At 47.3% G+C, this 13,782-nt stretch overlaps 1 protein-coding gene across 4 annotated transcripts in view; it reads right to left on the bottom strand.

The window, feature by feature from the left end:
* Nucleotides 1-13,782, bottom strand: part of LOC143981573 (uncharacterized) — a 96,195-nt gene that overhangs the window by 69,805 nt on the left and 12,608 nt on the right. For all 4 annotated transcript variants that reach the window (XM_077479536.1, XM_077479537.1, XM_077479538.1 and 1 more), the window contains exon 3: nucleotides 9,622-9,660. In XM_077479536.1, coding sequence (XP_077335662.1) covers nucleotides 9,622-9,660 — 39 coding nt within the window. The remainder of the gene's footprint in view (nucleotides 1-9,621; nucleotides 9,661-13,782) is intronic.

Here is a 13,782-nt window from a genome sequence, read left to right as displayed (position 1 = left end):
AAATCGGCGTGGGGGTGCCCCCCAAGTCCACAACAGACCCTTGTCCGAGCAGGCTACCCGGCCGGCCAGGAAAGGGGGGCGAGCTAGCGCGCCCCCCCTTCTGAGCCGTACCAGGCCGCGTGACCTCAACATGGGGGGTGCCTTGGGGAAGGGGGGGCCGCGTGGCCCCCCCACCCCAAAGCACCTTGTCCCCATGTTGATGAGGACATGATGTGACAACAACCCATGTGACATATACCATGTGACACCGCCCCATTGTAAAAGAGCTATAAGAAAGCGCAGTGGCCCGGCAGAAGAACCGAAGAGGGGGACAAGACCCCCGAAGTCGGGAGAAGAGGCCGGCGGTGGGGAGGAAGAAAGCCGGGCTACTCCGCTAGCAAAAGAGCTACAAGAAGATAGCGGAGGAGTCCGGCGAGAAGACCCCCGAAGACGGAAGACCCCCGGAGCTGTGCAATAAAATATTTTAACCCTGTGTTGTGTTTTTTTTGGTACTTTTTTTCACAGGTGAATGGGTAGGGGTACATTGTACTCCATACTCATTCACATAGGGTGGGGGGCCGGTATCCGAGGGCCCCCTTATTAAAGGGGGCTCCCGGATTCCGATAAGCCCCCCGCCCGCAGACCCCGACAACCAACGGCCAGGGTTGTCGGGAAGAGGCCCTTGTCCTCATCAACATGGGGACAAGGTGCTTTGGGGTGGGGGGGGGGCGCGCGGCCCCCCCTTCCCCAAGGCACCCCCCCATGTTGAGGGCACGCGGCCTGGTACGGCTCAGAAGGGGGGGCGCGCTCGCTCGCCCCCCTTCCATGGCCGGCCGGGTAGCGTGCTCGGACAAGGTGCTGTTGTGGACTTGGGGGGCACCCCACGCCGATTTTTTTCGGCATTGGGGTTCCCCTTTAAGTCCATACCAGGCGGCGGGGCCAGCGATGTCTCCTTCGCGGGCCCGCCTACCTGGAGACGCGCTCAAAATGAGCAGACTTTCCTCCGCGTGTGTGGGTGAGTCCATTCATTTCAAAAGTAGAGCGGATTGTCTGGCGGACTTAGTCCGCCGTATTAGTCCGCTCAAAAAGTGCCGTGTGTGGGCAAGTCCGTTCATTCAAAAGTTTGGACGGACTGTCTGTCGGATTGTCTGACGAACTTAGTTGGGCAGACAGTCCGCCCGTGTGTACGCGGCCTCAGTCCTAAATGGATTCATCATTTTCCTCAAAATTCTACAAACAATCCCCCATAACGACAATGTGAAAGAAGTTTGTTTGAAATCTTTGCAAATTTATTACAAATAAAAAAGGAAAAAAAATCCCACGCACACAAGGGTCGCAGGCTCCTCCCACGCACACAAGGGTCGCAGGCTCCTCCCACGCACACAAGGGTCGCAGGCTCCTCCCACACACACAAGGGTCGCAGGCTCCTCCCACGCACACAAGGGTCGCAGGCTCCACCATGACACTCAGAATGGAGCTCAGGCACCTCCTGTTTCCACTGATCATCCTTGAGATGTTTCTACAACTTGGAGGTCACCTGTGGTAAATTCAGGTGATTGGACAGGATTGGGAAAGGCACACACCTGTCTATAGAAGGTTCTACAGGTAACAGTGCATGTCAGAGCACAAACCAAGCCATGGAGTCCAAGGAATTGTCTGTAGACCTCGGAGACAGGATTGTATGGAGGCACAGATCGGGGGAAGGGGACAGAAACATTTCTGCACAGTGGCCTCCATCATCCATACATGGGAGAAGTTTGGAACCACCAGGATTCTTAGAGTGCACAGACATCTATGTACACAACAATAGTATATTTACCGCTAAAAGATGGAATTAGGAGACATTTTTAAAATAAGTTGGATGATTCAGAAAGCTCCATGATCCGTCCCCATCTCCCGAAACCGGAATCCGGCCCAGAGAGGCAAGAAGCCACAGCCTTGACACCCCCAGAGGACAAGCGGCCCCTGCGGTGTAATCCGCAGATAGTAACAATCAATAAGTAAAGTATGATCACACTTTGACAATAGACAGAACAGAATGCCAGACCAACAAGGAGAATATTTCTATTGATCTTATTTTCATTTGTAAAATAACATTGTATAATATAGATTGTTTACAATGTTAGTGTGAGATATAATGTGTGTGTTATGTAAAGAACAAACCTCACATCGACCATTAAAAATAATCATTGCATGAGCCCACATTACATTATTCCATACATATGGAAGCAGAATTCAGGGAGCATTCATTCTGACAGAGGGAGGTATAATATTCAGACCCCTAGGAGGAGCACATACCTGTGTAACGACATATTTCGGCGACCCATTGCGGTTTGTTACGGAAGGGACGTTCCGTCGCCACCATCTTGCTACACCCCACACTCGTCCACAGTAAGGATACACCAAGAACGGGGAAGGCGGACATCTTTTTACACCCACCGGAGTTTTGCATTTTACACGTATAACAGTAAAGTGAGATTCTATAGTGAAATACAGGACTTAGAACTCCGTCTAAATGTTTAAATGTTGAATTTTAAAATCAGTGACCTTCTGTCAGATTAGCAAACCTGGGAGATGAGCCGGGTTGCCGCTGCTTTTAAAATTAAAAATCTAAGTAGTCAGACGGAGTTCCAATTTCTGTATTTCACTATAGAAACTGACTTTACTGTTATAAATACGTGTAAAATGCAAAACTCCGGCGGGTGTAACAAGATGTCCACTTTACCCCTTCTTAGCGTATCCTTACTGTGGACAGGTGTGGGGTGTAGCAAGATGGCGGTGACGGAACGTCACTTCCGTAGCAAACTGCGATGGGTCGCCGACTATATCATTACACCTGCAACACCAACCAAACCACCCAGAGATGGCTGAATGGTGGGCCCTTCTGACATGCAAAGCTTCTACAGGTCCTGTCAGAGCATGCCACCAAGCCTCCTCATTCCTATTGGTCCATTGTTGAGGCAGGCAGCCTCACTGAGCAAATAAAACATAAAAGGCCCCTATGACAAGCAAAGGCAGTGGAGATTGTCAATAGCCTACAATTTCCAATAATAATAAAAAAAAAAAAAAAACCCAAGAGGAAGGAAGGGAGGGGCAACCTGTGGAATAGAAAAGTCAGAGCTTTGCCGGTAAAAACCATGCTGAACGTTGGCTGAGGTGGGAAGGTTTGGGAAGTGTTGCAGGCAAGTGCTCCTCTGGGTTCCTGCACTTCATAGCTGCAGTAGTTCTCCCCTCCAGTGCAGGTAGGTACTCCTATGTTCCTGTAATTTAGAGCTGCTATCCCTCCAACACACACAAGTGCTCCTCTAGGTTGCTGCATAGTTGCAGTAGTTCCCCCTACAGTGCAGGTAGGTGCTCCTCTATGTTCCTGCAATTCAGTAGAGCTTCAGTAGTTCTCCATCCAGTAGTTCCCCCTATGGTTCAGGTAGGTGCTTAGCTGGTTAGAATGTCTTGGGAGTCGGCAATGATGGCAAGGTTTGGGAAGTGTTGCAGGTAAGTGCTTTTCTATGTTCTTGAAGCAGTAGCCCACCCTTTAGTGCAGGCAGGTATTCCTCTAGGTAGAAAAGAGAAGCTGCGCTAATGAAGTCCATTACATAAGCATTTGATCGTAGAAAAGATCACCTCTATCAGGAAGAAATTGTAGAATAGTAGACCAGATTCTTCTAATATTACCACCACAGCGAGTTCATACAAAGTGTGCCATCGCCTTTAGAAAAACTCTCTTACCAGATGGCAAGTAAAACCAGGCATGTGGCTATAGCCTAACCAAGGCCTTTGCGTGTACAGAAGATCATGGAGATGAACTCTGGATGGATGGCTTGCATGGAAATCTCAAACACTGATGAGACTGCTAAAAATCAGGGCCTTTAGTTCCGCAACCCACTCCGTAGATCATTTTAGAGCACGTGGAAGTCCACCCTTGGCTGCGTTTTGAGACCTGAGCTCAGGAGGACCTAATGAGAGCCTTCCTCTCGCCAAACTGTTGCTGCCCATCTCTGATGGTGGACAGGATCGCCAGCTGCAGTGCTTCTGGTGTACACCACGGATGCTCTGGAGGGGTGTCTGGAGGTGTTACTCTAGGTTCCTCTACTTCATAGCTGCCATAGCATGCCCCCCCCCATCCAGTGCAGGTAGGTGCTTTACTATGTAGTTCCTGTCCGCAGAAGGGTAAGATCTAAGATGGTTTCAAGCACCCAAGGAACTGTAACATGTATGCATGTGTAGCGCAACATGCATTCTTGGCACAATCTGGCTGTGCCAGTATGACCAACTTCCATGCACATATGTGGGTTCAGGTCTTCCTTGCTGGCCAATCAAGAAGCCAAAAACCCAACACCCAGAAGTAGCCCAGGGAGAATGTGTCGGTGGATGGCGAGTGATGAGACCGTTGCATCACTGGTAGGAGGAACTGGGTATTCTCAGGAGTTACTTTTAGCTTTAAATGAAAGAATGTGATTTTATCAACTGATTTGTCTGTAAGCAGTTTGCGGGTTGTAAGACCGGGGACTTTATATCTTCTTCGTCCAGCCGCCGTGGAGCCTCCTATGCAGGAAAAACAAAATGCCTCCTCTGAAGAAGACGTTATAATTATAGATATTCCATTAGAGAGCTGTCCTCCCTGATTTGTAGATGTGGAGTTCCGCATCATAATTACGATCCTTCTTCAATATCCTTCATAGCAGTAGATCAGGTCTTGGAGGACTCCTGAGGGCGACCTTGAGGAGGAATGACCCTGGGAGGAGCACATGGCTGTACGATGCATGGGGCACACCCACATGTGGCGCAGCGTACGATGACATCATGGCAAGGCGTGCGAATGTCATTGTGATGCTGTGGGGTGCAATTAGGGAGGTAGGTGGCCTCTACCTGGTTGGTAAGGCAGAGTTACCGAGCATTGTGAAGCTGGTACCAGTTAGGCAAGTTCCTGCAGGTTTCTGATAGGATGGAATATACATCTAGTGCTTGACGTTAATGTTCAGAAGATGCTCGTTGCACTGGAGGGGAGAATCGTTGTGGGCGGTTCTCTCTACATCAAATCTTATCTCTAGGATGCAATGAGCTGCGACTTTACATACATATTAGTTATTGAAGGAACAATCATTGCGATAATCAAACATTATGAACGTTAGCGCGCCCCCCCATTCACACCACAGCGTTTTGTAGTTTGAAGCTCAAAGTTCCAAAAAGCTAGAGAAGAAAAAAAAAAACCCTCAGTGATTCTCTATGGAGACGGTTCACATCTCCACTTCAAGTTACCCAACGCCTGAAGATAAAAAAAAAAAAAAAAAAAAAAGTTAAGAGTTTTTTTGTAGCTCAAAATCGGGCAGATTGGTGCCTTTTTAGAGCTTTTTTTTGTCCTATAGAAATGCATTGAAATGGTAAATTCAAGCATTGTTTTAGTGCTTTTTGTCAAGTTTTGAGTGTTTCTGCTCAACGGTTATAGAATAATGAAAAAAAAATACATAAAAATAAATACAATATTAATCTCCAACACCCTAACACTATTTTTAACTCCTAGTCCTAAAATTAAACTATAACCTTAAACCCCAACATTACTCCCCAATACGTATTATACCCCAACACTATTAACTCCTAACACTAAACCCCAACACTAAACTTGCACTCTAACATTAAACCCAAACACTAATATTAACCCCTAACCTTATTAGACCACAACACCCTAACCCCCAACATTAACCCCCAACCCCCAACATTAACCCCCAACCCCCTCATTAACCCCCAACCCCCTCATTAACCCCCAACCCCCTCATTAACCCCCAACCCCCTCATTAACCCCCAACATTAACCCCCAACCCCCTCATTAACCCCCAACATTAACACCCTCATTAACCCCAACATTAACCCCCAACATTAACACCCTCATTAACCCCAACATTAACCCCCAACATTAACCCCCAACATTAACCCCCAACATTAACCCCCAACATTAACCCCCAACATTAACCCCCAACCCCCTCATTAACCCCCAACCCCAACATTAAACCAAATATTAAAAGGTGTTGTAAGGGTTTTTTTTTTTTGTTAACCACTTAAAGCGGAGTTCCACTCAAAAATTGAACTTCTGCTTTAACTGGTTCCCGACCAGTGCACGACGATGTACGTCGGCAGAATGGCGCGGACAGGCAAATGGGCGTACCTCTACGTCCCTTTGAATTTTCCCACTTACCAGCTGGGAGCTCCGTGAGTCGGGTCGCGGTTCCTGCGGACTCGATCGCTTCGTTAGGAGGGGGACTTCCTGTCCCACTTTCTCCTTCCACCCAGGGACAACCAAGGCGACTCCTCCTTTCACCTTAGGCCAGGGGTCTCAAACTGGCGGCCCTCCAGCTGTTGCAAAACGACAAGTCCCAGGAGACATTGCAAGGCTGACAGTTACAAGCATGACTCCCACAGGCAGAGGCATGATGAGACTTGTAGTTTTGAAACAGCTGGAGGGCCGCCAGTTTGAGACCCCCTGCTCTAGGCGATCTCCTGGGACACGTGACAGGTCCCAGGAGATCGCCTCTCCACTCCGGGAGTGCGGCGCGCCTCGGCCGTGAAGCTGAATGCTGTCACTGCCGGGTGCCCAGAGTGGCAATGCAGGCACCGGCGGAGAGGAGCAATGATGCATTCAGTCGCCTCGCTGGACTGTGGAACAGGCAAGTGTGTTTATTAAAAAAGTCAGCAACTGTACTTTTTGTAGCTGCTGACTTTTGCTAAACATAAAAAGCCTGGAACTCCGCTTTAAGGACCGGGCCTATTTTTCAAACTTGTTGCTTACAAGTTAAAATCTTTTTTTTTTTTGCTACAAAATTACTTTGAAACCCCAAACATTATATATTTTTTTTCTAACACCCTAGAAAATAAAATGGCGGTCGTTGCAATACTTTGTCACATAGTATTTGCGCAGAAGTCTTACAAGTGCACTTTTATTTGGAAAAAAATAGACTTTAAATTAAAAAAATAAGACCGTAGAAATAAATAAATAAAAAGTAGACTTTTTTTTCTTTTTTTAATATTGTGAAAGATAATGTTACGCCGAGTAAATGGATACCCAACATGTCACGCTTCAAAATTGCGCCGGCTCGTGAAATGGCGACAAACTGTTACCACAAACTTCTACAGGTTGCATGTTTTGAGTTACAGTGGAGTTCTAGGGGTAGAATTATTGCTCTCACTCTACCGATCGTGAACATACCTCACATGTGTGGTTTGAACACAGTTTTCATATGTGGGTGCTGCTCATGTATGCATTCGTTTCTGTGCGAGAGCTCGGACGCGGCGCGTTTATTTAAAAAAAAATTCTCATTTTACTTTTTTTTTTTTTTTTTTTTAAAGAATGGCGTCACTTTTATTCACATTACGAGAAATGTAAACATACCTTGTAATAGAAAACAAAGCATAACAAGACCTCTTAAATACGAGATCAAAAAGACCTCACATCTCATATTTACACACAAGAGAGCTATGGGTGGAAGTGATGTTTTGACGTCGCTTCTGCCCTGCAAATGGTATAGAGCAGGGGTCCTCAAACTACGGCCCGCGGAGCGCATTACCCAGCCCGCCGGGTGTTTTAGCCTCAGGACATCCTTGTGTCCCGAAAGATGCTTTCGGAACACAAGGATGCCTCTGCAAAGTCCCTGCGGCCCGCGTTTACTTAAAAAATGCGGGGACCGCCGGGAGTAGGCGCACACAGCGACGTCACTGACGTCCCATGCGTGCGCCCATGGAAACCGAGGCGGAGAAGAAAGGACGCGCGCAGGAGGTAAGTGTTAGACGTCTATGTGACGTGTATGTCACATGCTCGCTCCTCCATGCACCGCCATTATACAGAGCGGAGCAGGAGGACAGCAGGTGAGGGGGGAGCACTGTCTATAAAGGGGGCAATGTCCTAAAGGGGGCACTGTACTAAAGGGGGAGCACTGTGTACTAAAGGGGGAGCACTGTGTACTAAAGGGGGGGCACTGTGTACTAAAGGGGGGGCACTGTCTACTAAAGGGGGGGCACTGTCTACTAAAGGGGGGGCACTGTCTACTAAAGGGGGGGCACTGTCTACTAAAGGGGGGGCACTGTCTACTAAAGGGGGGGCACTGTCTACTAAAGGGGGGGCACTGTCTACTAAAGGGGGGGCACTGTCTACTAAAGGGGGGGCACTGTCTACTAAAGGGGGGGCACTGTCTACTAAAGGGGGCACTGTCTACTAAAGGGGGCACTGTCTACTAAAGGGGGCACTGTCTACTAAAGGGGGCACTGTCTACTAAAGGGGGCACTGTCTACTAAAGGGGGCACTGTCTACTAAAGGGGGCACTGTCTACTAAAGGGGGCACTGTCTACTAAAGGGGGCACTGTCTACTAAAGGGGGCACTGTCTACTAAAGGGGGCACTGTCTACTAAAGGGGGCACTGTCTACTAAAGGGGGCACTGTCTACTAAAGGGGGCACTGTCTACTAAAGGGGGCACTGTCTACTAAAGGGGGCACTGTCTACTAAAGGGGGCACTATACTAAAGGGGGCACTATACTAAAGGGGGAGCACTGTCTACTAAAGGGGGCACTGTACTAAAGGGGGAGCACTGTCTATAAAGGGGGCACTGTACTAAAGGGGGAGCACTGTCTACTAAAGGGGGCACTGTACTAAAGGGGGAGCACTGTCTATAAATAGTTTTTTTTTTTTTTTTTACTATAGTCCGGCCCTCCAACGGTCTGAGGGACCGTGAACTGGCCCCCTGTTTAAAAAGTTTGAGGACCCCTGGTATAGAGCCATATTCCCCTCACTCTGCAGCCAGCCAAGCAGGGGCAAGAGGATCCGATCGCACCGGAGAGTGGCGGGAGGGTGGGCCCCTCTCCTGTCGATAAAACTGATCTTGCGGCGAATCTGCTGCCGAGACCACTTTTATCTTAAAAGCAGACCGCCCGCTGAAGGAGTGGATACCGGCGTTAGGGCAGCTAGCTGCTGTCATAACAATATTCCACTTCAAAGAGCCGCCAGGTAATGATGGCGGGCGGTCTGTAAGTAGTTAAACGTGTCCTACTTGCCTGCAGCTGGTTTTGCATAGAGTGGCCCCGATCCTCCTCTTCTGGGGTCCCTCCACTGCGCTCCTGGCTCCCCCTCCTCTTGAGTGCCCCCACAGAGAGCCGCATTCCCTGGGGGCACCACTCCGGGCACGCTCCCAAGTCCTGCTGCGTCGTCCACTGACACAGACAGTAGGACTTGAGCCCCACCCCCCTTGTCATTGGATTTGATTGACAGCAGCAGGAGCCAAAGGCTGCTCTGCTAGCTATCTATCTATCCAATAGAGGACCTGAGTTAGCGGCTGGAGCTGCTGTGCGTGTTCTCATTGCCTGGAAAGATCGGGTTCAGGTAAGTAAAAGTGGGGGCCTCTGGGGGGGGGGGGGGGCTGCAGCACTACAGAAGGTTTTTCACCTTAATGCAAACCATGAGGGTTTACAACCCTAGCCTTATTATTAAACCACCCCTAACTCTAATAAACCCTAAACTCCTAACACGATAAAAAGAAATAAAAATAAAGCTCACAAATGCTTTAAAAACCCTGTACATAAGCGCTCAAAGACGTGCAAAGGCTTAAAAAATAAATGCCACGCTCAGGTGTGAATGCACCCCATCAGCACACGTCGCTCGCACTTACCCCTCTGTTTCTTTTCATCATCATTTTCAGTTTCCTTTCCTTAAAATATTTAAGAGAGAATATATATTAATAAGGTTGGGAATTAAATTCTTCACAAGATACCATATATACATTATAAAAAAATAAAAAATAAAAAAGGAAGGAAGGAAGGAAGGAAGGAAGGAAGGAAGGAAGGAAGGAAGGAAGGAAGGAAGGAAGGAAGGAAGGAAGGAAGGAAGGAAGGAAGGAAGGAAGGAAGGAAGGAAGGAAGGAAGGAAGGAAAGAAAGAAAGAAAGAAAGAAAGAAAGAAAGAAAGAAAGAAAGAAAGAAAGAAGGAGAAGAAGGAAAATATGAACAAATGCAAACAGAACTCAGGAAGCAGTAGAGATTCTGACATAGCAAAGTATAATATTCAGACTCCAAGGATCGGTATACAGAGCATCCGGAAAATATTCACAGCACTTCACTTTTTCCACATTGTTCTATTAGTCTCAGTCCTAAATGGATTCATCATTTTCCTCAAAATTCTACAAACAATCCCCCATAACGACAACGTGAAAGAAGTTTGTTTGAAATCTTTGCAAATTTATTACAAATAAAAAAGGAAAAAAATCCCACGCACACAAGGGTCGCAGGCTCCTCCCACGCACACAAGGGTCGCAGGCTCCTCCCACGCACACAAGGGTCGCAGGCTCCTCCCACGCACACAAGGGTCGCAGGCTCCTCCCACGCACACAAGGGTCGCAGGCTCCACCATGACACTCAGAATGGAGCTCAGGCACCTCCTGTTTCCACTGATCATCCTTGAGATGTTTCTACAACTTGGAGTCCACCTGTGGTAAATTGAGGTGATAGGACAGGATTGGGAAAGGCACAAACCTGTCTATAGAAGGTCCTACAGGTAACAGTGCATGTCAGAGCACAAACCAAACCATGAAGTCCAAGGAATTGTCTGTAGACCTCGGAGACAGGATTGTATGGAGGGACAGAACGGGGGAAGGGTATAGAAACATTTCTGCACAGTGGCCTCCATCATCCATACATGGAAGAAGTTTGGAACCACCAGGACTCTTCCTAGAGTGCACAGACATCTATGTACACAACAATAGTATATTTACCGCTAAAAGATGGAATTGGGGAGAATGATCCTATAACCAGACATTTTTTAAATAAGTTGGATGATTCAGAAAGCTCCATGATCCTTCCCCATCTCCCGAAACCGGAATCCGGCCCAGAGAAGCAAGAAGCCACAGCCTTGACACCCCCAGAGGACAAACGACCCCTGCGGTGTAATCCGCAGATGGTAACAATAAGTAAAGTACGATCATGCTTTGACAACAGACAGAACAGAATGCCAGACCAACAAGGAGAATATTTCTATTGATCTTATTTTAATTTGTAAAATAACATTGTATAATATAGATTGTTTACAATGTTAGTGTGTGAGATATAATGTGTGTTATGTAAAGAACAAACCTCACGAGGGAGAACATATCTATGGATAAACAATGTTCATGATGTTTGTGTACAAACATAATGTGTGGGTGTTAGGGGTGCGCATCTTCACTGGTCTCACGATTCGATTCCGCGATGCTTCACGATTACCGGCGAGCTCCCACTTCCGCCAGCTGTAGCCGGCCCTTCCACCCTGCAATCTTCTGGGACACATCACAGTTCCCAAAAGATTGCCCGGCTATGCAGGATGCCCACAGTAGTGTTGCCAGTGCCGCGGACAGGCGGGGGAGAGAAGGGAGGGTTTGGGTGGCCACGTCGCTGGATTGTGGGACAGGTGAGTGACTTTTTTTTAAAGTTAGAAGATACTTTTTTTGTAGCTGCTGACTTAACAAAAAATTTACTGGAACTCCGCTTTGAATTAAAAAAACAGGATTTTTATAACGGTAATAACTATGGCCCTGTGTCCCCTGATGTACATCAAAGAAAAGGATTTCACAGGTAAGCTATGTGGGATGTCCCATAGCAATGGCAAATGAAGGGGGGAGACAACAAAAACAGGAGGCCAGAGGACTCATACTGCAGCCTGCAGTGTATGCTGTGCCCAAAGGCAATATCCTCATGACCTTTAATATCGATTTGATAAAATCTGTTAAACGTCTGAACCAAAGACCAAGTTGCGGTCTTACAGATCTGAGCCATAGAAGCCTGATGATGCACCACCCAAGAGGCACTAATTGCCCTGGATGAGTGTGCTCCAACATGAGAAGAACTTTCTTCTTTAAGCTGAAGCTTGATCAATCACTTGACGAATCCATTTGGAAAATAGTGGATCTTGACACTGCCTGTCCACATTTTAGACCCTCTGGCAATACAAACAAGACATGTGTTTTGCCAACCTGAGCAGTCGCCTTTAAGTGGACTGATCACTCTTACTACATCAAGGGAATGTGGTGCTCTCTCTTCCCTAGATTAAGGCTCCGGGGAGAAAGGAGGAAGAATATCTTGGTTTAAATGAAAACCTGTCACCACTTTTGGTTGGAATTCAGGATGAGGACATAAAACCACCTCGTCATTATGCATGATCAAATATGGCTCTTTACAAGACAGAGCTGCTACTTCCAATACTCTACTAGCAGAAGAAATGGCAACCAGAAGGATCATTTTTCTTGTCAAAAAGGACCAAGAGAATTTCTCGTAAAGGCTCAAACGGCTGATTCAGCAAAGCCGATAAGACCAAATTTAAATCCCAAGGATTTAGAGGCGCCTTGAGGGGATTAATCCGTGTTTTCCCCTGAATAAGCTACGCACCCGCAAAAAAGATTGTGAAGCAAGAGGGCATTGAAAAAAAAAAAAAAAAAAACACTGACAAGGCCAGGATCTGGCCCTTGATAGAAGTCAAGGTCAGCTCCATTTCAAATCCCATTCGCAGGAAATCTGGGATCCTGCCTATGACATATTTCCTGGGGTGCCAACCCCTGGATCTTCACCAAGAAACCTATGCCTTCCAGACTCTATAGTAAATTATTCTGGAAGCCGGCTTCCTGGCATTAAAGTAGACACTACCGAAGGAAATCACCCACGATCCTTTATAAAGTGGGATTCAACAGTCAAACATGTTAAATTTTTCGTCCGTAAGGTAGGATGAAATACCGCACCTTGTGCGAGAAGGTCTGGCTATAATGGCAGAGTCCAATGGACTTCTACTGCCATCTTTATGATCTCGGCAAATCAAGATCTTCTGGGACCCGCTGGGGCCGCCAGAATCACCTTTCGCTCCTGCTTGATCCTGCGGAGACGGCACGGAAGTAGCAGAACTGGAAGAAACTCATAGATCAGTAAAAAAACTGATCCCATAAGAAGACTAATGCATCTGTTCCACCTGATAGCGGATCCCTCGTTCGACACAAAGCTGTCGACTTTGTTGTTGAATCTGGATGTGAATAGGTCCATGTCCGGAATACCCCATCTCTGACATATCGGTAGGAAGATGTCGGGGTGAAGAGACCATTCTTCCAGAAATAATTGTTGGGACTCAAATAGTTCGCCTGCAAATTCTCCATTCCTAGAATGAAAATTGCCGATAGGCAAGGAGTGTTGTGTTCTGCCCAAGCTAGAACATTATTCACCTCTTTTTGGGCTGCACGACTTCTCGTGCCTCCCCTGGTGATTGATGTAAGCCACCACCGTGGCCTTGTCAGACTGAATCCTGTCAGGACAGTTCCGTAGTCTGACTACCAAGATTCTAGGGCCAGATGTACTGCCTGAAACTTCCAAAAAAGTTGATAGGCAAGGTCCTCTAACCTAGACCATCTCCCCTGGACAGAATCTTCTTCCAGGGCTTCTCCCCAGACTAGAAGGCTGGCATCTGTTAACACCTTCCGGGATAAAGATTTTCCCTTTTGCTGGATAACTGATTTAGGCTCTGACCTATGTCAGGAGCCAAGTGCATTGGAAACAAATAAGGCCTGAATCCTCTTTATTCCAGACCAACAGGATGGTGTCTTGAAGCAGTTTTTGATTAAAACTGTGCGTAAGGGAAGGTCCTGAAGGAGGCCACCATTTCCCCTAAAAATCTCCTGCACAGCCGAATGAATTTTCCTTTGTTATGATAAGTTGAATTAGTCCAACAATGGAACCGATTCTCGTCTGGGGTAAGAATACCTTCTTCTGTATGGTATCTATAACCCGCTCAGGAGTACCGTAATCTCCTTGCTGGTTTTAAGGAGA

This window comes from Lithobates pipiens, unplaced genomic scaffold (assembly GCF_037356315.1).
Source record: "Lithobates pipiens isolate NorthernLeopardFrog02 unplaced genomic scaffold, aLitPip1_a1.2 Scaffold_16, whole genome shotgun sequence".
In the NCBI taxonomy this organism is placed as follows: Eukaryota; Metazoa; Chordata; class Amphibia; order Anura; family Ranidae; genus Lithobates; species Lithobates pipiens.
Note: the sequence above shows the minus strand (reverse complement) of the source record. Positions and strands in the feature narration are given on the sequence as shown.